At 35.7% G+C, this 25,103-nt stretch overlaps 2 protein-coding genes and 1 pseudogene across 2 annotated transcripts; 2 read left to right on the top strand and 1 right to left on the bottom strand.

Moving 5' to 3' along the window:
- Positions 1 to 4,090: 4,090 nt before the first annotated feature.
- Positions 4,091 to 5,083, top strand: LOC116284407 (putative olfactory receptor 2B8). The gene has a single exon (XM_072945499.1). The coding sequence runs from the start codon at positions 4,091 to 4,093 to the stop codon at positions 5,081 to 5,083; it is 993 nt and encodes a 330-aa protein (XP_072801600.1).
- Positions 5,084 to 6,789: 1,706 nt separating this feature from the next.
- Positions 6,790 to 8,588, top strand: LOC140687873 (endogenous retrovirus group K member 7 Gag polyprotein-like; annotated as a pseudogene).
- Positions 8,589 to 22,714: 14,126 nt separating this feature from the next.
- Positions 22,715 to 23,656, bottom strand: LOC102538549 (olfactory receptor 2G3-like). The gene has a single exon (XM_006215391.3). It carries the CDS (start codon positions 23,654 to 23,656, stop codon positions 22,715 to 22,717), a length of 942 nt encoding a protein of 313 aa, XP_006215453.2.
- Between the last annotated feature and the right edge of the window lie 1,447 nt (positions 23,657 to 25,103).

Genomic DNA, 25,103 nt, shown 5'->3' with positions numbered 1-25,103 from the left:
TACTCTTTATGCTGTCCTTGGTCTTAGAAAAGGTTGCTTAGAAGACTGTCATTTTGACAATCAAGGAGCTTGTTTGTGGAGACTGAGACTATAGGCAATAGCAGAAGGGAGAGAAGTCATGGCATGTGAATTAAAATAATTGTATTAAAAACACAATTTATTTAAAGATAAAGAATAGTGATATTTAAATATTGACTAGCAAGAATGAGTAGGGTATTAAATTTAAGTTGGGTAATTTTTTTTTTAATTCCCAAGACTGTTCATTATGGGAAGAGCTAACTGACAGATGAGGAAAATTATGCTGGGTAATTCTTCTAAAGCATGAACCAGTCTCTTCCCCAAAACCAATGTAGAATTGGTAAGAAATCTTCTTAGAGGTTTGGAAAATTACCTAAATAATGAAGTGGATACGTCCCTATTTATCAAGGAACCATACTTCTACATTTTTATAATTTGTAATTGGAAAGGATTACCAGTGGATTTAGGGGTACTACAGATTCATTTCAACAACACAGCAACAGTGCAGAAAGTTTCTGATAACGCACCTTATGAAAGCTTCAATGAGTTTATTATTATACCGGTGCAAAGAGATACAGTACTTGTTTCCAGGACCAATTTGATCATGCATCTTGTCCACAATAATGTCCTATTCTGTCAAAGATAACAAAAAAAGGGATATTTATGCTATTTTATCTTAAGAAAGTATTAAGTAAGAAAGTATATACTAAGAAAGTATAATATATTTTATATTAAGAAAGCATGAGGAAAAAACTGTTTTGACTAATTGTGAGGTATGTGTTTAGACTAAGTAGAATGTAAAAATATTTTTGAATACAGCTTATATTTGTTATGTAATACTTAGTCTTTGGATTGTGTCCGTGTATAATAAAAGTTAGTCTTAACAAGTATTCTTTCCAGTAAACATTAAAATCAGAATCCCTTCCTTTCTTCCTTCCTCCTGTCCTTCTTCCTTCCTTCCTACCTTCCGAAAGAACTAGTGAATAACATCCTTTAAAGAGGTGGACATTACAACTGGCCACAGACTAAATTTTGTATTAGGTGAAATCTGACTTTAGGGACTTCATTTCTGTCTTCATTGTCTTACTCCCCTTTATGATTCCTTCTCAGATTGGGAAGTTTTCTATACTGTCCAAATAACCACCCATGCAGAGTTTTCATATGCCGTAGAATGACCTCTTCTTTCCATAAGAATTACTCTCATATTCATATCAAACAAATAACAATATAAATGACGAATGATGTATATAATGAAAACAGTATAAATTTTGTCAGGATACTACATTAACCTAAAGGGTATAAAGTTTCTTTCTTTTCTTACCGCCTGTCAAATAATTCTGCATATTTGTACTATGGATTTGACTAACCATAAAAAAACTGATAACCAAAGTAAAATATTTTTAGTCATCATGGAAAGATAACTGCAAAATGAAAATAATCAGTTAGGATTTAAATATTTTATTTTATTCATCTTTATGCTGTTTTACATCAACTCATTGAATCCTCGTAAAAATCCCCATGTGAAAATTACTTGAGTCAATTGCCCAGGAACATAAAACTATAATTATATAAAGAAATATATGCAGTCTCCACTCTTAGTAACTGCCTCTTCAAATGATTTAATCATGAGTCCTGGGAGGGAATATTTAAGCACAATCGGGCATATTGCACAAGAATGGAAAGATTACAACAAGAACCCAAGAGTTCAAATATATATTATAGCAAGACCATTTAGTATAATCAGAATGAAATAGGATTAAACAGGAAATGTTCCTTGGAGGAAGTGCCTTGTTTAATAATATCTATTATGTATTTGCTCATTATAAAAAAATGCTTAGTCACTGAATAAAATTTGGAAAAGTAGAACCCAATTAGATAATGAAAGTCCTTAATAATCTCAAACCCAGGGATAATTCCAATGATCACTTTTTTTAGTGTGTTTTCCCACTCTTTTGCATGCATAATTTGCATATATTTTTGCAATATTCAAAAAATGTCATATCTTATATAATGCCTCTTTCATATACTAAGATATTGTGAGAATCATGAATAGGCACTGCATACATATAATTAATGTTGTTGATTGCATAATCTAATCAATAGATAAATTTTATTCAACATTTCTCTATTCTGAAATAGTAGTTATTTTTTTCTAATTTTTCAATAATGTAAATATACTAATTATACCTATCTTAGCATGTAAACATTTATGTGCATTGATTATGTCTAGAATGTTTTCTGAAAGAGAAATTGATAGATAGATGATATCATTAATATCATTTTAAAATAGCATTCCTTTTTTCTCTCCAATTTTTGCTAATGTTTAAAAATGTTCACTATGAAATATTTTATTTACATTTATATACTAGGCTTTTGGATTTGTTCTATTATTTAGTAACTTTATTTTTGAACTTAACTTTAATAGGATTTTTTAAGAATTAGATCTCAGGATAGTAATTATGTGTAAATTATGTCAAAATGTTCTATTCTTCCTAGTCTATTTACTTCTTATTTAATTTTATTATTTCATTGTGCTAGCTGTTAAACCAGCCTTGTTCTTTCCAGCCCGTTCCAGGGCACGACCCTGTTTTGTTGAATGTACTTTGCCATCTCTAAGTTCAGACAAGAATTACCCTGAATCCAGGCTTGCAGATAATTGGAGATAACAGATTTCATGTCTTTACTAGCTAATACCTAATATTATAAATAAAACATGCTATTAAGTGAATGTTTAACTAGTCACACACTACAGGATTATTCACTAATCCTAGTGGCTAGATATAATAGTGTTTCAATGCACAGGATTTTCTCAGAGGCAAAGACAAGGAGTCTGATGCCTGCAGTATGATTTACTACCTATGTAATGATAGGCCAGTTATTTAATCTTTCTGAAACTTAGCATCCTTGTTATGGAATGGATATTATTAGTGAGTTTGTGAGGATGAAATGAAATGCTATATAAAGTGCTTATAAAAGCCCTTCACTCATAGAATCACTTCATGAATAATTATTATAATTATTTCAATAATAATACTTACATTTATATGATCCATTGTACATAGTTCAAAGTTTGAATAAAATATTTTCACTTGAATCATATACTTGTTTTATACAAAGGAAAATATATACTGTGTGTGTGTGTGTGTATATGCACGCATAATTATATGTTAGGAGATTGTCACATCCAGGACTCACACCAGGGAGCTTGTGCAATTTTCTCCACAGCTGTTTCCATTTTACTACATAAAATCCATTGTACAGGCATGTTTTCCAATAAACAGAAGATTACACTATACTGAAGCATTATACAGGAAAGCCTGTTTTGAGAATTCTTATTCTTAGAGGTGTGGCTAAATGAAGGGAACAGTAAACCAATCCATGGAAACCACAAACTATTTTTAGTTTATATTATTTTAACAAATATGTGTTTGACATAAGCAAAATAAGTGAAAATTTTTGTGCTATTTGTCCTGCTTATGTTAACTCCTACTAATTATCCCTTGGCTAAATATCATAATAAATTAATTCCATAAATGATTGTCTTTGGTCTGTGGAATTTTATCCATATTAACTTAATTACAATAAACAGAAAGGAGAAATACAGTAATCAGAAAGGAGAAGTTATCTTCTTTAACTGATAGTGCCTTTCAAAGGCAGTAATGTTTATCTGGCTATAATATACATGCATTAAAAGCAACAAGAAAGTGAACGTAACTGAAAAAAATTAAGTTGAAAAATACACTGAGTGAATTAGAGATTTAACCAAATCTCCATTGAAGTCTGTTTCTCTCAATCTTAACAGCTACGACACCTTTTTGTAACACATATTTTGTAATGCATCTTTACTATCTTTACTTTTGTAATACCTCACTTAGTAAACTATGAGTTTACCAAATGAAAGGCATAGCTTAAAATACAGTTGTTAAAATACAGATATGTAACTGTTAACTCTCATTTTTCTTGCTCAGGTAATAAAAGAAAATACATTAATGATTTTGTTTCAGCATCCCGTATCCAGTTCCTCTGTTGCATGTAGGTTCACAAGCCAGCATTAAGTTCAAAGCAAAGGTTAATGGTGTTTCCAGCAAGTACTGTCACAACAACGAGAAGATTCAATAACACTTTCCATCACTCCAATGGCTTTGTTCTGGTGGGCTTCTCTGAATGGCCCAAACTAGAAATGGTTCTTTTTGTGGCCATCTCCATTTTCTACATAATGACCCTCCTTGGGAATTCAGCAATCATCATCGTGTCACGTCTTGATCCCAGACTCCACACCCCCATGTATTTCTTTCTGGCTAATCTCTCTTTTTTGGACCTTTGGTATACTACCTCCACTGTCCCCCAGATGCTGGTCAACATACAGAGCCACTGGAGAAATATCAGCTACACAGGATGCATAGCTCAACTTTTCATCTTCCTTGGTTTAGGATCCACTGAATGTGTACTTCTCTCAGTAATGGCCTTTGATCGTTATGTAGCTATCTGCCAGCCTCTCCACTACACAGTTATCATGCATTCCCGGCTATGCCAACAACTGGCAGCAGTGGCTTGGGTAACAGGTTTCAGCAACTCTTTGGTGCAAACAGTGCTGACTTTCTTGTTACCTCGCTGTGGTCAATATCAGGTGGAGAATTTCTTCTGTGAGGTACCTGCCATGCTTCAATTATCATGTGTTGATACATGGATCAATGAAGTGGAAATGTATGCTGCTGTGGTGGTCATAAAAGTTATCCCAGTTGGATTAATTCTATTCTCTTACATCAACATTGTCAGAGCAGTGGTAAGAATCCAATCTTCTGAAGGTCGCAAGAAGGCCTTCAACACATGTGGGTCTCATCTGCTGGTGGTCATTATGTTCTATGGCTCAGCCATTAGTGGTTATGCATATATGGCACCCAAGAGCAATTCAGCCAAATTGAAAGGCAAGCTTCTTGCACTCTTCTATGGACTTATAACTCCAATGCTCAACCCCCTCATTTATACTTTGAGAAATAAGGATGTTAAAGGAGCAGTAAAGAAGCTACTGGGGAGAGAACAAGAGCAAGGGTGGAACATGGCTTAGGAGAATGTAGACCTCTTATAATTCAATTTTCACACCCCCAGAATGCCTGTTGCCAACTGCCATCCTTCCTCCAACTCCAAATAAGAGGCCGATTGTTACTGATTATTATTACCTATGTGTTTCATAGAAAGTAAAATATTGACTATTTTCCTCTTAAAATAATGAAACAGGGCTCTGAAAATAGATAATGAATATTCATAGATTTTAGTTAAAAATTGTATTTTTTACTACGTTGTCTTTTCTAAAGACATTTAAAACTTAATGTCCAAATATGAGTTCTTATCACATAGCCCACTAAAATTGGTGATTAAGGGGAAAATCTTGAGATCTATTTAAAAAGCGAAAGATGACTGCTTAAAATGACTAAATTATGCCACAAAATTAGTAGACTTCACCTTTAGATAATCAAGAGGAAAATTCATTTCTGTTTATATTCTTTTTAAAAAATTCCATCAGTATAGCCATTGTATATCCGATATAATTTTAATCAGTATAAAGATAGGACCTCCTCAGGGAGCCAAGTGCGTGCTGTGGTCGTTACATAGTTCTAGAGAAGAAGGGCTGCATGTGTAGAAAGCTCTGTGCAGTACCCTCACCTGTTAGTTCACTTATCCAATTCCAGCAACCTCTTGTAGCGTATTTTTAAAAATTCTACACATCATTCTATGGAAGTTTTTTCTTCATGGCTAACATATGGAGAACATGTATATCTTTCTTTAGCCCAATGGCCTTGGTTCTAAAAACATCTTGTTGCCCAATCAGTATATATTTTATTCTTGGTGCTCAATCATCTTTATCAGCATTATAATAGCTATTCTCAGCAGGCCAAATGTGCGGGGAGCCGCTCGTGACGGAGGGCTGCCGAGCACAAAACTTGGGCGTAAAACCCCAAAGTGCAGGGCGCCAGGCTCTGAGATTGAGGCTGCCGAGCACAAAGGTTGGGCCTAAACTCCCACAGTGCGGGGCGCCCGGCTCAAAGGTCAATTGAGTCAGAACAATCTCTGTCCCGCCACCCCTTTTACTAAAGAATGCACCAGGTGCGCTAATGCCTGAGGAAATATCCCTTGAGCTACTAAGTCACAGAGGACCTTCAGAGGGAGAGATACAATCGGCACACAAATCAGTAATCTTTTTAGAGAACAATCACCTGAGCTAAATATACGCGAGTCACGATGTTAGCCTAGAGGAACAATGTCTTAGCTTATCATCTTGGTTCCAGGAACTCTTAATCTTAGTTTTACAAGAACTGTAAACAATAATGATGTCTGTAACAATATACAAGTTAATGGTTTTAGTACACGCCTTAAAACAATACCTTTGCCTACAGGCAGGAATGTATGAGCTAATGGGTTAAAATCATATAAATTGACTGCAAGAAATAAACTCGTCGTCCACTCTTGACCTAGCGTCTTGCGGGCTAGAGTGAGACCCTCTCAACCCCAACTTGTCTTGCTGTCTCTTTGTTACATCTTTCCTTTTCTCAGTCCTGTAGCACAGGTTTCTGGACCTGATCGATTGTCGGCTGGCTCCGACAAGTGGCGCCCGAACAGGGACCCGAAATCTGGAAGGAGTTTGCTGCAGCGACCGCTGCGGAAGAGAACGGAGAGCTCTCGGATTTAAAGTGAAAGTAAGTTTCCGCGGGGAGTGTATTTGAGAGTATGGGGCAAAATAATAGTAAAGGTTTATTTGTACAGATGCTTAGAGTGATGTTAAAGGAAAGGGGAATTCAGGTTACGAAACAACGTTTAGAACAATTTCTTGTTTTTGTAGAAGAAATCTGTCCTTGGTTTCCGGAACAAGGTATTGTTAATTTAGAAACTTGGAAGGTTGTTGGAGTTCGCCTAAGAGACTATTATACTGCCAATGGTCCAAATAAAATGCCGGCTACTATACTTCCTTTATGGCTACTAATTAGAGATTGTCTCGACCCAGCCACTGAGGGAGAGAAATTTGATACTGTGAAAATAGAAAATATTGAGCCCTCTACTCCTACTAATCCAGATTTTAAAGAAATTCCTTCTGCTCCTCCTGCAGTAAATGCAATCGATAGTCCTTTTGATTCAGAACTAGATCCAGCTGATCAAGAGGAGTTAGAGGATCAAACTGCCCGTTACCACAAGGACGAGGATCCTTGGGGCATCTTTTTTGAAGAAAATAAAACTTTTGACATGTCTAAGTTTAAAGATATTATTACGGAATGTGTTCAACAGAATCTTTCTAAGAAGGAGCAGAAAAAGCCACCAATAATTTCGTCTCCTCCTCCTAGTTATTCTCCACAGGAGGAGAAGGCATCAAAATTTGTTGTTTTAAGTCCTTTACAACAGGCGTTACAACAAGCTAGTAAAGAAGGAGAACACATTCCTGGTTTTTCTTTAGTATATCCAGTCCTTGAGGATGCCCAACAACAGAGATACTATGAAAGTATTCCTTTTAAACAATTAAAAGAATTAAAAATGGCTTGTGCTCAATATGGACCTACTGCGCCTTTTACACAAGCCATTGTTGAAAGTTTAGGAAATCAATATTTACTTCCAAATGATTGGAAGCAAGTGGCACGTGCCTGCCTATCTGGCGGAAATTATCTACTTTGGAAATCAGAATTCTATGAAAATTGTGCAGCTACAGCTAGTATTAATCAGAGACAGGGCATCCAAGTTACATTAGAGCAGTTAACTGGAGAAGGACAATATCAAGACATTCACTCACAATTGGGTTATTTGCCTGGTGCTTACCCTCAGATAAATGCAGCAGCATTAAGAGCCTGGAGAAAGCTGCCCAATTCTGAGAATAAAACTGAAGATTTGTCCAAAATTCGACAGGGGCCTGACGAGCCATACCAAGACTTTGTTGCTCGCCTTATGGAAACTATTGGTAAAGTGATAGGAGACGAGCAAGCAGGATTGGTTTTGGCTAAGCAATTAGCTTATGAAAATGCTAACTCTGCTTGTCAGGCCGCTCTAAGACCATACAGAAAAAAGAGTAATTTAGCTGATTTTATACGAATCTGTGCTGACATAGGACCATCCTATGTCCAAGGAATTGCTTTAGCTGCAGCTTTACAAGGTAAAACAGTCAAAGAGGTTTTGTTCCAACAAAACCGCCCAAAGAGAAATTTTCAGGGAACTTCCAGGGTAGCTGGCCCTCCTGGTAGTTGTTATGCATGTGGACAACTGGGGCATCGAGCAAATCAATGTCCTAAAAGAGGGCAACAACCGCCTGGTCAAGATATATTAGTAACCAGTCCTGGTTTATGTCCAAAATGTAAAAAAGGAAAACACTGGGCTAAGGATTGCAGATCTAAAACTGATATAAATGGACAACTTCTGAACCAGGGAAACTGGGTGAGGGGTCAGCCCCAGGCCCCGAAACAATGCTACGGGGCAATTCAGGAGACTGCTCAGGTCAGCCACAACCCGTTTCTTCCCGACCAAGTATTTCAGACCTCTATAGAGCAACCCCGGGAGTGCAGGATTGGACCTCTGTGCCACCACCTACACAGTATTAACCCCAGAAATGGGAATGCAAGCCCTCCCTACTGGAACTTATGGGCCTTTGCCTCCCGGCAGTGTAGGATTATTATTAGGGCGTAGCAGTACAACTATGAAAGGGCTACTTGTTGCTCCAGGAGTAATTGACTCTGATTTTGAAGGAGAGATCAAGGTAATGGCTCACTCTCCTCGAACGATAACGGCCATTCCTGCAGGCCAACGTATTGCTCAATTAATCTTGTTACCTACTCTTACTGTTGGAAAGAACAAGTCTAATTTTAAAAGAGGTACTGCAGGTTTTGGTTCCTCTGATGCTTATTGGGTTCAACAGATAAGCGATCAGAGACCTGAGTTAACTTTAGAGATTCAAGGCAAAAAATTTAAAGGTATTCTAGATACTGGAGCAGATATTTCTGTAATTGCTGCTTCCCACTGGCCTGAACACTGGCCAAAGCAAACTGCGCTATCTATGTTACAAGGAATTGGCCAGTCTCATAATCCGGAACAAAGTTCTGCTTTTCTCTCTTGGAAAGATGAGGAAGGACATTCTGGGATATTTCAACCATATATCCTTCCTAATTTGCCTGTTAATTTATGGGGAAGAGATATTATGTCAAACATGGGAGTATTTTTGTATAGTCCTAATCCTACGATTTCTCACCAATTGCTGTCACAAGGACTATACCCAAATCAAGGCCTGGGAAAACACAAACAGGGAATTACTCAACCTTTGCAGGTTAAAGGAAAGAGAGATAGAAAAGGCTTAGGGCATTTTTAACGGGGGCCTTTGATCATCCTGCAGCTCATGCAGACCCTATCGTATGGAAATCCGATCAGCCTGTGTGGGTTCCTCAATGGCCCCTTTCTCAAGAAAAAATTGCTGCCGCTAAACAATTGGTGCAGGAACAATTGGACAGCGGACATATTGCTCCTTCTAATTCACCTTGGAATTCTCCTATATTTATTATAAAAAAGAAGTCTGGTAAATGGAGATTGTTGCAGGATTTACGTAAAGTAAATGAGACTTTGGAATTGATGGGTTCTTTACAACCTGGTTTGCCTACTCCTATGGCGATTCCTGAAGGAACTTATAAGATTATTATTGATTTAAAAGATTGTTTTTATACTATTCCTTTATATCCTGATGATTGCAAAAGGTTTGCATTTAGTGTTCCTTCTACAAATTTCAAGGAACCTATGCAACGTTATCACTGGCTGGTTTTGCCTCAGGGTATGGCAAACAGCCCCACCTTATGTCAAAAATTCGTTGCTAAAGCCTTACAACCTATTTGTTCAAAATATCCAGACGTTTATTTGATTCATTATATGGATGATATTTTAATTGCTCACTCTCAAGAAGGTTATTTATTAACTGTATTTGATCAAATGCTGATTTCTTTAAAAGCCTTTGGCCTTCAAATTGCTGATGAAAAAGTTCAACGATTTTGCCCGTATGCATATTTGGGATTCCGTTTACATAATTTTACTTTTCAAACACAAAAGATTCAGCTACGCACGGATTCCCTCTTAACTTTAAATGATTTTCAGAAGTTTTTGGGCGATATTAATTGGATTCGTCCCTATTTAAAACTTTCAACTGGAACTTTAAAGCCTTTGTTTGACATTCTTAAAGGAGATACTAATCCTCGTTCTCCTAGAAAACTGACTGCTGAAGCTTCTTTGGCTTTACGTGAAGTAGAACAAGCCATTGAAAATCAGCAATGTACTTACTGTGACTATAATCAAGAATGGGGACTACTTATTCTACCCACTCCTCATATGCCAACTGGAGTGCTTTTTCAGCATAGTCCTATGTATTGGATACATATGCATGTGTCCCCTTCAAAAGCTTTAGCTGCTTATCCTGATTTAGTTTGCTCCTTAATTGCTGAAGGACGCTCTGCCTCAACCTTATATTTGGGAAGAGATCCACATTATATTACAGTTCCATACACCGGAGAGCAACAAGCTCATTTGCAACAATTTAATGATTCTTGGGCTCTTGCTCTAGCTCATTTTACAGGGCGCATTACTACCCATTATCCAGCTGATAAATTGATTCAATTTGCAAAGTTGCACCCATTTCTCTTTCCAAAGAATACTGTTCACTCTCCTCTTTCTTCAGCTATTACCGTATTTACTGATGGATCATCTAATGGTATGGCTGCCTATATCATAAAAGAGGAAACAGTATCTTGGCAGACGTCTCAAACTTCTGCCCAAATTGTAGAATTACTTGCAGTTCAAGCTGCTTTAATAGCAGTACAGCATATGCCCTGTAATCTTTTTTCTGATAGCCAATATATTATTCGTGCCTTACAAATTTTAGAAACTGTTCCCTTTATTGGCACTGTTAATTCCTATGTCAATCGTTTGTTTTTTGATGTGCAGCTTCTTATCCGCAGTCGTCGTCATCCTTGCTATTTTGGTCACCTACGGGCACACACTAATTTACCTGGCCCTCTTTCTGAAGGCAATGCTAATGTTGACCGAGCTACTCAACGTTTTCCAGCCCTTGAGGCGGCAAAACAATCTCATGCGCTTCACCATCAAAATAGTCATAGCTTGCGGCTGCAATTTAAAATTTCTCGTGAAGCTGCTCGTCAAATTGTAAAAACCTGTTCTGCCTGTCCTACTACAATTTCTGTCCCTCACTATGGAGTAAATCCTCGGGGACTTTTACCTAATCATCTCTGGCAAATGGATGTTACTCATATTAAAGAATTTCGTAACACTCCATTTGTCCATGTCAGCATTGACACTTACTCAGGTTTTATCCATGCTACTTTACAAACTGGAGAAGCAAGCAAACATTGTATTAATCATCTTTTAAAATGTTTTTCTGTTATGGGCCAACCTCGTGTGCTAAAAACCGACAACGGCCCTGGCTACACTAGCCGAATGTTTCAACGCTTTTGTCAAACTTTAAAAATAGAGCATAAGACTGGAATTGCCTATAACCCTCAAGGGCAAGGTATTGTGGAGCGCTGTCATCAAACTCTTAAAAACCAAATTCTAAAGTTAAAAAAGGGAGAACTATATCCCCTTACTCCACAAAACTATTTACATCATGCTCTTTTTATTTTAAATTTTTTAACCTATGATATCAAAGGCAATTCGGCTGCCCAGCGTTTTTGGAATAAAAAACCTTCTCACCATCCTTTGGTGAAATGGAAGGATCCATTAACCGGTCAATGGGCTGGACCTGATCCAGCTCTTATGTGGGGAAGAGGCCATGTTTGTGTTTTTCCAAAGGATGCCGACACGCCGCGCTGGCTACCGGAAAGGCTGGTACGCCAGACGGAAAAAAGCAATGCTGACCAAACTCCAGTGACTGCAACTTCAACATATGCCACAGAAAAAGAAGCAATAGACTTATATCAAAAGGTGCCACCTCAAGCAAGACAGCCAGATTCTGATATTACTGAACGGCTTACAGGACAATTTTACCAAATATGGGACCAACACATGTGGGTTACACCGGAATCTGGACAATTGACAGGCCCAGCGGACATCTGCTGGGAACAACGAGAACAACCATGTGGTTACAATCACATGTCTTTGACTAAAAAGGACTGGAAATATCTGGGGTATATATCCCAGAGATTTTGCAAATGGACTATTGATGTGACTTCTGTTTGTAAAAAACCTTTTGAATGGCCTGGCTCGGACTGGAATAATCCAGGCTATCGTTGGGTTGCACCTAATGGAACAAAATGGCTTTGTGGAACTAATATTTGGCCCGGGTTACCTTGTGGTTGGGTAGGACGCTGTACGTTGGGATTTGTTATAGCACCTGGCAGAATTGTAAAATCTGTGCACGGGTTCCTGCTAATATGCCTAATTTACATGCTCGATGGACTCGATCAGCATTTAAATGGTATGACTATCTAGCTGCTATTTTTGTCCCTTCTTTAGGAACTGTGGATATTATGACAAAAGTTAATGCTTTGACTAACTTTACTCAGAAAGCTTTGATTGATGTAAAACATGCTGTGGAAGAAATTAATGATGAACAAAAACTTATGAGGAAAGCTGTATTGCAGAATAGAATGGCTCTTGACATTCTCACTGCTGCGCAAGGAGGAACTTGCGCTATTATCAAGGTAGAATGTTGTGTGTTTATTCCTGATTTGTCTGCTAATATTTCTCAGGCAGTGGATGATATGCAGAAACAAATTAAGAATATGGATTCTCCAACGCCTTTCTTACCAGCACAATGGTTTGATTGGTTTAAGAGTGACTGGTGGAAACATGCTCTGGTGATTGTCATAATAATTTTGATCCTGATTTGCATGGCCCCTTGTATACTCTCTTGCTTATCTGAATGTTTGACGCAACGTTTGCTTGCATTTACTCGTATTCATCGTCCTCCGACATATAGCACCTAGGCCTTTGTTTAATAAAAATAAAAGGGGGAGTTGCGGGGAGCCGCTCGTGACGGAGGGCTGCCGAGCACAAAACTTGGGCGTAAAACCCCAAAGTGCAGGGCGCCAGGCTCTGAGATTGAGGCTGCCGAGCACAAAGGTTGGGCCTAAACTCCCACAGTGCGGGGCGCCCGGCTCAAAGGTCAATTGAGTCAGAACAATCTCTGTCCCGCCACCCCTTTTACTAAAGAATGCACCAGGTGCGCTAATGCCTGAGGAAATATCCTTGAGCTACTAAGTCACAAAGGACCTTCAGAGGGAGAGATACAATCGGCACACAAATCAGTAATCTTTTTAGAGAACAATCACCTGAGCTAAATATACACGAGTCACGATGTTAGCCTAGAGGAACAATGTCTTAGCTTATCATCTTGGTTCCAGGAACTCTTAATCTTAGTTTTACAAAAACTGTAAACAATAATGATGTCTGTAACAATATACAAGTTAATGGTTTTAGTACACGTTGTTAATGTGCCTTAAAACAACACCTTTGCCTACAGGCAGGAATGTATGAGCTAATGGGTTAAAATCATATAAATTGACTGCAAGAAATAAACTCGTCGTCCACTCTTGACCTAGCGTCTTGCGGGCTAGAGTGAGACCCTCTCAACCCCAACTTGTCTTGTCTTGCTGTCTCTTTGTTACGTCTTTCCTTTTCTCAGTCCTGTAGCACAGGTTTCTGGACCTGATCGATTGTCGGCTGGCTCTGACACAAATGGAAAAATAAATTGTTCTTCAAATTGAAAGGCAGGAAATCATATAGCATCTTTACATAAGTTATCACCAAAACCATGTTCTACAAATTCTGTTTTTAATGTAATGGCTGCTAGATGAAAGGCCTACCTCCAGGCAAAATTGTCTGGGTTTAACACAATTAAGAGTCTCTTGCTGGTACCATGAAAATAGTCCATATATCTGACAGAATGTTCCTACTTGTAATACAACTCATTACATTTTAATCACATCTTTCCTTAACTTCATATGCAAATTATGGTGCTCACATTGGGAACAGATGAGAAAAAAATTTTCCAGATGTCATATAGTTGGAATCATTATAGTTTGTAGCCTTTTCAGCCTAACTTCTTTCACTTAGCAATATACATTTAAGCTTCTTCCATGGCTTTTCAGTGCTTGATAGCTCATTTCATTTTAGCACTGAATAAGATTCCATTGTCTGGAAGTATAACAGTTCATTTATTTACTCACCTACTAAAGCAGATCTCAGTTGCTTCCAAGTTATGATAATTACAAGTGAAACTACTATAAACATCCATGTGCAAGTTTTTGTGTGAACATGGGTTTTCAGCCCCTTTGGATAAATACCAAGGAGCATGATTGTTGGATCACATGGTAAGAACATGCTTAGTTTTGTAAGAAACTGCCAAACTCTTCTTCCAAAGTGTATGTACCCTTTATATTCCCAACAACAATGAATGGGAATTTCTTTTGCTCCACATCCTCACCAGCATTCAGTGTTGTCAGTGTGCTGAATTTTGATCATGCTAATAGGTGTATAAAGATATCTTGTTGCTTTAATTTGCATAATTTGCACTTCCCTGATGATACATGATGTGGAACATCTTTTCATATGCTTATTTGCCATCTGTACATCTTCCTTGATGAGGTGTCTGTTAAAATCTTTGGCCCATTTTTAATTGGATTGTTTACTTACTGTTGAGTTTTAGTAGTTCTTTGTATATTTTGGATAACAGTCCTTTATGAGGTATTTCTTTTGCAAATATTTTCTCCCAGTCTATGGCTTGTCTTTTCATCCTTTTGATCTGTCATCTTTTAAGTTATATATAAAATTCATTTTCCTCCTCTATCCCAAACCTCATACATTTTAATACGATAAAAATATAAATTTTGTTATTTTTTCTAATATGTGTATATATTTGGTGTGTGCATGTGAGAGGTACAGGATGTTAAATATTTCAAATATTATTTTGAATGTATGGTTCAGTATTTTTTAGCTCTGTCTCTTGGTCATACATGATAACTATAGCTCTGGGAAATTTCCATTAAAATGGTTGAATCGTTAAGATTTTTCTGGCTATTGTTACACATAAGTAGTAATCTTCTCTTGTAGGAATTTTATAGTTACCTTTTATCATATTAAGAAAGTTTCCTTTTATTGCTAGTATGCTAAATGTGTTTATCTGTTAGCATGAATGGATGTTGAATTTTATAAAAGTCTTTTTTCTGCATCTATTGAAATGATAAAAATATGGTTTATTCCCTTTATTTTGCTAATACAATATATTACATCGATTGACATTTCAACATTAAAACAACTTTGAATTATTGGAATAAAGTCAACTTGGTCTTAATCTATTTTCCTTTTGATACATTGCTAGATTCAAAATGCTAATAATTTGCTTAGAATTTTTTATTATGTTCCTGAGAGAAACAGACCTATAATTTTCCTTTCTTGAACAAAGTGGGGAGACTTGGGACACTTGATATCAAGATTTATTATTGAGACAGCAATTAAAGCAATGTCTTATGGGTGCAAGAATAGACAAGCATAATAATGAAACACAGTAGAGAATCCAGAATCAGATTCACATGAATTTAGACATTAGATATATAACAACCTTGGTCATGGAAAGAAGAGGGGAAAGGCAATCTTTTAATAAAAGAAATAGTGCTTTGTCAACTGGATAGCCATAAAAAATGAATATTGACATTTTTCTCTAAACATTATTTCTCTGGTGATTATATTATAAATGTGAACGGCAAAACATTAAACTATCTGGAAAATAACTTTGATGAATACATTCATGATTTGGGGATTGGAAAGGTTTTTTAAAAATAATGCATAAATAGCACAAATATAAGGAAGTCATGTGGGTTCGTCACCAATTGTGGATTCTGACCAGCAGAAGTCCCACCGAGACGGAATGAATTACTCAAGACTGTGGAAAAAGTCAAGAGAGCAAGAGGGAGTATCGGGAGCCAACTCCACCAGCCTCTCAAAAGCTCCCATATTTATTGAATACAGTCAAAGGAGGAATGCAGGAATTTAGGGAAGGACAGGGTGGGATCACAATGACTACAAAGGCTTTGTTTATTGTTGGTGTTTGGCTCAAGGTCAGAAGACCCTTTTTGGTAAATCCTATTCATGTTGAGCCTTTCAGCTTATCAGGGTGGAACATATGATAATCAGCTGCTTAACAACTGACTCAGGAGGCTGTGCCTGTCTTAGGTTGACCCCTCAGGGGATCTTACCTGTCATTGGCTTACCAGCTTCTTCACCTCTGAGTCTGCAGCTTTTTATAACTTGTTTACCGTTCTAGCCCAAGGCTGTTTTGGGGATAGAAGACTATCTAACAGCAGGCATGCCCAGCGTTTATAGCCCAGGGCCTGGGTCGTTGCTAAAACCTCAACTATGCAAGCAAGGTGGTTACTAAGCACATTTGCTCTTCTTTAAAGAGATAATGGCTGGGGTCTGTTACAATTTGTTAACCCAATCATGGGCTCCCACATAGATTTCATTAATATTAGAAACATCTTCTAATCCCAAGATACGATTAAGAAAGTGAAAAGGCAAAACACAGAGTGGGAGAAGATGTTTATAACACAACTTCAAAAGCTAAACCAGAATATAAAAATACCTACAAATCAAGAAGAAAAAGATAGATAATCTAGTAGAAAAATGTCCTAAAGTCTTGAACAGGTGCTTAACAAAAAAATGATACTTAAATGACCAGTCAATATACAAAACAATGCTTCAGCTACCTTAGTCATCATGGAAATAAAAATTAAACTCACAATTTAATTTCACTATAAGTTTACCAGAATACCTAAACTAAAACAGACTAATACTTCAAGTGTTGTTAAAAATGTGAGCAGAAGGAATTCTCATACACGGCTGGTGTGGTCTAAATTGGTTCATCCGCTTTGGAAACTGATAGGCAGTGCACCTACTAAAGCTTAGCATATGAATACTATATTACCTAGGACATCTATTCCTAGATAAACTCACCAAAAAGGCTAAGTTTAAAAGTTCATACAAGCGGTATTAATAATAAAGCCAGACAGAAATTACCAAATACTCGTCAGTAATGAAAAAGATCAATAAATTATGATTATATTCATAATATGGGATACTATAGAGCAATGAAAACAAAGTACTGCTGCATACCATGTCCTGGATGAATCTCACAAACAAGTTAAATGGAAAGATTATGTACTAAATAATTCAATTTATGCAAAGTTCAAAAACAAGTAAAACAAACTTTGTTTCTAGACATCTGGGTAATGCTTACCTGTGGGGAGGAAAGTTGAGATAGTGAATGGAATAGGAATGAGGTGGGCTCTGGAGAGTTGGTAATTTTCTACTTTTTCATCTGGGAAGTGGTTGCAAGTGTTTTTATTTTCATTTTGTGATAGTTCATTAAGTTGACAGTTATGTTTAGTGTTTCCTTCTTTATCTATATTATACCTTATAAAATTATTTTAAAATTCATGTCAAGTGGGATAAGCTAATAGTATATTGTTACTTAATATTTAATACTGAATTCAAAGAATCAGTCCTGTAGAGTGACTGTAAGTCAATAAATTAATGGTAAAGCTTACTGTGGATTTCAGGGATGTCAAACTGTTTTGTTATTGCAATGCTTTTTTCACTATATAAAGCACAGCCAATTTTCAATTTTCCTTGCTGATGTAAGAGGGAATTATTCCATCATTTCCACATTGACTGGTCAGAATAAAATTATTTTTTACCTTGAGAAATTATATGCTTTCCTCTTAAAATAAATACACATTTCTATGTTGGAATTTTACTTATGTACATTTTAAAATTTATAAAAATTTATATTTTTATTTGAAATGTATAAGTTTACTAACATTCATTATCAAATTATTTTATATTTCCTGAATTGAATCATCAGTAAAGAAACTCTTTTGGAATGAGATTTTTTTTTTTTGCATTTTTTATTGAGTTATAGCCATTTTACAATGTTGTGTCAAATTCCAGTGTAGAGAACAATTTTTCACTTATACATGAACATACATATATTCATTGTCACATTTTTTTTTTTTTTTTTGCTGTGAGCTGAGATATTTTCCTGAATATTCTTCAAAACTATGCTTTGGCTATATTTTAAGCACTGAGAGTGAGAAGCTGTGTTTTATGATCATTTGTATTCCCCATCACCTCACAAAAGACTAGGTTATTTAAAATTGCTTGGAAACTTAATGAACCAATGGGTAGATCATTTAGACCTGATATTAGTTTATTGGTACTTAACTTTTGGTATGTCATTCTCAACACATACAGACTAAGATAAAAGGATTAGGACTAGTATTTATTGGTAAGAGCTCAGACTTTATCATTAGATAATCTTTTTTTTCTAATGCTTATTCTTCTGCTTATTAGTGTGACCATAAGCAAAACTCACTTTCCTCATGTATAAGATGCGAATGATAAAAGTCATAGACTAAAATAAATTTTATACTATGTGGTTGGTCAGTTTAACTAAATGATAGCTTTCCTGATATTACTGGTATAATTATTCATATGGTCAACCTATCGAGTACTCATTAAATGTTATAAATAATCCTGATATATTTATTAATTCTTTAATAAGGTTAAATAAAAACTCCCTTAACAAATATGTCTCTTGCCTCTTTGCCTGTTCTCTCTCTCTCTCCCTCTCTGTATGTCTCATGTATATATAGATGTAGAATAGAATATATTCTATTCTATATACAGACTTTTTATATGTTAAAAAGTGATATTTAAATAAACATTTTATTCATAGAATATTGCATATACTATCTTCAGAATATACTCTGTCAAATCACTTATTCAACAAATGTTCAGAGTAATTATTATGTGTTTTAAGAGAGTATTGAAGTTTTTCTTGAGAAAAATCCACAAGCTTTGAAACAAATGAAATTTATTTTGAAGTGTTTAAATGGCCCTTGAAGTGGCGATTTGAGCTTTGTTCTAGCTTTACCATTTTTCAGCTTATGATAAAATAAGATAAAGTAAGATTTGGTAACTCACTGAGTCAATCAGATAAAATAAAAGCCCATCAATATTTTTCTGTAAAAGTTGAACAGATTTGATCTGATCTTTTCATTTGGACTATTTGTTGTTTCCTGAGTAAAAAGTCTGGAAGTGCTTTTGAGTGGCTCCAGGCTGTATGTTACACTTTTGAGATGGCACTCAGTTTTTCTTTTTGGAGGGTAAGTTTCTTATATTTGAATAAGCTCTTTAAATTTTGAATGAGATTAAACACTGTATAGGTTTAGAAAGAATAACATGATTAAGACCACTCATTTATACAACAGGCAGGGCATTTTCTCTCTTTCTTTCTTCCTTCCTTCCTTCCTTCCTTCCTTCCTTCCTTCCTTCCTTCCTTTCTCTTTCTTCCTTCCTTTCTTTCTTTCTCTTTCTCTTTCTTTCTCTCTCTTTCTTTCTAAGTATAGCCGGTTTACAATGTTGTGTCAATTTCTGGTGTACAGCATAATGTTTCAGTCATAAAGAGACAAACATATATTCCTTTTCATATTCTTTTTCATTGCAGTTACTACAAGATATTGAATATAGTTCTCTTTGCTATACAGTGTATTTACTTTAGTACAGGCTTTAATTTTGCTTAAGTGATTTCTTTTCTTTGGAAGTTTCCTTGTCTCCAATAAGCAGTCATTACTTCGTTTTTAAAATTTTAATCAAGGCCTCTGATTGATAGTTCATGATTCATAACATGCAGAAATCATAAACAAAACCTAAAGTATATGCATGATTAGTATAAATGTTAGCTCTACCTCTAGCAAAGAAGCACCTATCAGAGTTATTTTAATAGAATAAACTATTAGTGACATAAAATATTTAGAAGTTATAGCATGGTTGTGAAATATATGCTTTAATGATTAGAATGCCATCAGATTTGAATATCAGTTAAATTAGAACATGGCACGTTTAGAGTTTGAATAGCTTTTAGACAGTCATGTATTTCTCTTTATTATGTAAGAAGCAGACAATAAAGTATGTAGGTGCTAACAGAGAATATAAAATATATTATGATTAGTTTAGCATTCTTTATAATGCGAAGGAATAGAACTTCATGGTTACTTGGTGACCATTCGAAAAATCCCAACCCCAAAGATAGCTGCTGTGAAGACATCTTACCATTTTTGATAAAGAAAACTTGGTATTGTATGTATTCATTAACATTATCCAAAAGCAACTGTATTTTTTTTTTCAGGTAAAAATGGCCATCCTATAATGTATAAATATTTTAAAAGTACATTTAAAATTATGTTTAGTTACAAAGGTTCTGCATTCTTAGAGATTTTTCAGATATGCAAAAGTTGGTTAACATTAGTTTAAACTTTTAAAGTTAAATGAAGATTCTGAAGTCATCAATTAAGCTGATGAACTGAATTCATATAATTTCAAGCATTAAATAATACTTTTCTTTTTAATAAAAACATTATCTATGATAAGTTAGTTGAATGCATACTTTTATAATTTTATAATCGTAAACAAAGTGATATCAGATTAAATGTAATAAAACCAGTAGGTGATATTTGTAGACTTTTTATACATAGACTCAAGATTCTATAAATTAGAACATTATGCTAACATTCTTACAAGAAGAAATGCATAGAGTAGTTTTTATGACAAAATTATTAAGTGGTCTAACATTTCAGAAGAATAAACTTAAGTAATGATAATACATATATGTTTTCTATATATAATTATATATCACATATAAAAACTTTAAAATTACTTTAAAATAATGCAGATATGTTGAGTTTCTTATTTTATCATGTAGTCAAATAATCAAAGCCATTAATTAGATTTAGAAAATATTTTAAAACTTTGAGTTACAGTGTGAGCAAAAGAAAAAAAAACTCTTAAAAAGTTAATCCATCATTTAAATCAAAAGGAAGATGATATTAGAAATCTGTTTCTTTTATTTTAAATAATACAAGCACTTACCTATCTTTGTAAAACAATCATACCTCCACTGCATTTTAATAGAAATTATATTTTAATTATCTGCCTCTACATGAAGACAAGAAATACCCATTTGTTTACTAAAATACATATATTATAAACATTGAAAATTTTATCAACTTTTGTGTAGATTATATAAATAAATGAGGTAGCAAATGATTTAACGTAGAAACAGAAGCATTCACATATAGTGTGGAAATGAAAAAAAAAAAGACATATGACTAAATATCATTAGATCTCTCCAGAGGCCTCATTGGTGAGAAATCTTAGTAGCATTATGACTCCCTTTTGAATTTGGTAGGACATTTTCTTTTTTCTGAATTCACGTCCCTTAATAATGATATTGGTTTCCATCAATTTTCTATTAAAAGATTACCTTGCTTAAGATATATAAATCTTACTTTATATAACTGTAGGTAGGAAATCCTCATTTTTCTGAATCTATTTGTCAAACTTGCAGGGGCATAACTTTCTTCTCTCTGCTTTACTCACTCTATTTAAAGACTCCTGAAAGAACACTGGTTTCACATTCTCTAATTTAAAAGTTTGGCAAACTAATCAAAGAAGGCTGAGGGTGAGAAGTTAGGGATTCACTTTCCTTTTACTTTAAGGCTTTTAAGTATACAATTTTATTAAAGCCAAATATATATATAAGAGAATAAGGCATGTTAAGATATACAAATTCCATTTTTGCAGACACTGACAATTATTGAGCCTACAATGGATATACATTTGAAAGATCAGAGTGTTGAGAGAAGGAAAAGAGTTCTGACCATAAGGTCTAGGAACATTCATACTGGTGCCAACACAAAATGCACAGAGAAGATTCCATCAAAAGTTGGAAAGAAAAAAGACTAAAAATCTCTCAACCCTATATTTCCTATGCCAGGAAATATAATTGCAAGAAGTATTAGAATCCTCAAATAAATAAACATGTACCCACACACACACCCATGCACACATGCACACTTACCAAATGAAATTAACTCAAATACCCTGTCACTTTTCACTTGGCAGGGACTGGATTCCCAAGACTTGTCACCTGTTAGAAATCATTTAATCATGTAAATGTAAAAATTAAAACTCAGAATCCACCACTGCTGGCACCAGTGTGGGCACAATCGCTATGGATACCCAAAATAGCAAGGAAAAGCTAACTTGACAAATAATCAGAACAGTCAAAGGAGGATGAGTTGCAGTGTCAAGGAGTCCAGTGCAGATAAGGTGGAATTTCAGGCTACATGTTTCTGTTGATCCAAGGGTAGGGTCCAGATGGGCAGTATCTCAGCAGACCACCAGGCATAAACTGCTAAAGAGTAACTCAAAAACACCTAGCTCATTAATGGCACATTGTTTATTTATACAAAAGAGATCAATCAGTAGATTGATTTTATTTAAATGGCAAAGCCTAGACTTATACAAGAGAAAGAAGAGAGAGGGAAGAAAATTAACTGTAGAGATTCTAGAAATAGTAAGTGATATCTGCATTTTATTGGGTAAACCAATTGGCTGACAAATAACAAAGATGTCTGTTTAGACAAGTTATTCTTGAGTACATTAAATAGGGAGATGAAAGAAAGAAATTTCAACTGCTTATGAATTCTCCAGAAAGTCTTACAAGTTTGGTTTGTAGCATATATGTCTGGCTTTCTCTGAATAATGTCTTCTGGAATCTTTCCTTCAGCATCTCCACTTTAGTTAGACCAGGTGTATGCTTTTACCTTTTCAGAATGCTTCATTCTGCTATGCTCTGATCTTTTCGTACCAGCCTCTTCAAAGCCCCCTTTACATCTTTGTTTCTCAGAGTGTAAATGAGAGGGTTAAAGGTGGGAGTTACTACAGTATACAAAAGGGTTATGAACTTTCCTTGACTGTGTGCATACGAGCTGTTGGGCTGGATATAGACAGCTGTTACGGTCCCATAGAAGAGAGACACTACCAAGAGGTGGGACCCACAAGTGCCAAGGGCTTTACGCCAGGCTTGAGCTGACCTGATCCTCATTACTGCTTGAATGATACATGCATACGAGATCAAGATAAGTGCCAGAGGGAGGAGGAGGAGTACCAAGGAAGCCATGAAGAGCTGGACCTCATTGGCGTGAATGTCTACACAGGCCAACTTGATCATAGCAGGCACTTCACAGATGAAGTGGTAAATCCGATGGTTCCCACAACGGGGCAGCCGAAGGATGATGGTGCCTTGAATTAGAGTGTTGCCCACCCCACTCAACCATGCCATTCCTGCAAGAGATTGGCAAAGTCGTGAGTGCATGACTGTGGCATAATGGAGTGGTCGGCAAACGGCAGCATAACGATCAAACGCCATGACAGCTAGGAGAACACATTCAGTGGATCCCAGTGCCAGGGAGATGTAGAGTTGAATGGCACAGCCTATAGGAGTAATTGTCTTGGAGGGACCATGGAGGTTCCACAGCAGCTGGGGAACAATGCTGGTAGTAAAGCAGAGGTCAACAAAGGAGAGATTGGTAAGAAAATAATACATGGGAGTGTGGAGCAGGGGATCCAGACAAGAGACCAGGATGATTGCTGTGTTGCCTACCAGTGTCAGGAGGTAGGAGATTAACACAACCACAAAGAGGATCTTCTCAAGCTGCGGCTGGTCAGAGAAGCCCACTAGTATGAAATTGCCCGCCAAACTCTCATTAATTGTTGCCATCACCCTATTCGTGAGAAGGAGAGAGACATATATGAAAATATAGATGTGAGACGGTGAGAAGCAATTAAAACCAGAAATACAGTTGTGAGAAATTGACCCTGAAGGTGGGGCAGGGGTATGTGTGTCATATGGGAGGGTGGGAGGCAGGAGAGAGAGCTGTATGTCTCTAGAAGGAAAGTAAAAGTATGCAGAACTTACAGAGAACTGTTAAAACATACGGTGACATAAAGTAGACCACACGAGAGGTGATTAATCACTAGTTATTGCTCAATTCTCCCAAATTGTCTTACTTTTTTTTTAAATAAATCCACCTTCTTCTTCCTCAATAACATCTTTTAAGATTATAAGTAAAAAAAAAAAAAAGGAGATATCCAATCAACAAACATCTTTGTAGCCATTCTATCCATTGTCAATAGTAAAAATAGTAACTAAAGATCAGGCATATTTTTGAAAAAGAAATTATGAATATTTTAATACTCTACACTGACACATGCATTTCTCAATGTAATGCTAAGGATGCAATGTGAAATACTCAAACATCATATAACTTTAACTACTTAACAGATACCATCTATAAAATAGTTTTCTTTCAACATTTTTTACAATGTAAAAATGAGCAGTCTAGTTTAGTTGGTGTTCAGAAAGACTTCAGAGAGAAGCATTGTTGTAAGTTGCAAATAAATTTTTAGTGTCTTATTAAAAACATTTTGTTTTTTCATTGGATATTTTATTTTTATATTAAAGGACCTAAAGCATCTCAAACTTTTTATTTTTGATTGATTTCATTAAAACTGGAGTACAATCTAAATTTCTCTTTATATAACTTTATATTATATAGTAGCAGAATAACAAGTCTGATTCCTTTATAATATGTCACTAACTTAGTAGCACTTTCATTTCATAGGTTACTGCTGACTGGCTGCTGGAGGATTTGAGGATAAGAAACAAAAAGCATTTTTGGAAAGGAGATATAAAAAAGATGTAGTACGTTTTTTAAATGACAATCAGACAGCCGTTCTTAGCAAGCCATGTGTAAGTAGAGAACTAAAGAATGAATAAGAGCTAATTATTTCCAGTAAGAGGAAGTAGCATGGTATGGATTAAGGCTGAAAAAGCATTGATAGGCTGAGAATATCTGAGGAGTATTGGTAAAAAAAAGAACAAGATGGGAAAAGCATCTTATGGTTAGACTGCAATAATAAGCAGATCTAGGAATCAAGAGAAATGTTTAAATTAAAGACTTGAATTTATCCAAAAGGCCCTAAGTGTCAGCCCTTGAGGGGTTTTTAAACAGGTCAAGGGCCAATGAATGTCAAGAGGGAGCTGGTAATTGACACGATATTTGCATTTAAAAAATAACTGGCCTCAGATTGCAGAATGGATTGGCAAATTGTGAATTGAGACAGGGAACTGGTTGAGGTTGTTGCAATACTTTAGGAAACAGGTG

This window comes from Vicugna pacos, chromosome 20 (genome assembly GCF_048564905.1).
Source record: "Vicugna pacos chromosome 20, VicPac4, whole genome shotgun sequence".
NCBI lineage: Eukaryota > Metazoa > Chordata > Mammalia > Artiodactyla > Camelidae > Vicugna > Vicugna pacos.
This window is presented reverse-complemented; position numbering and strand designations above follow the sequence as displayed.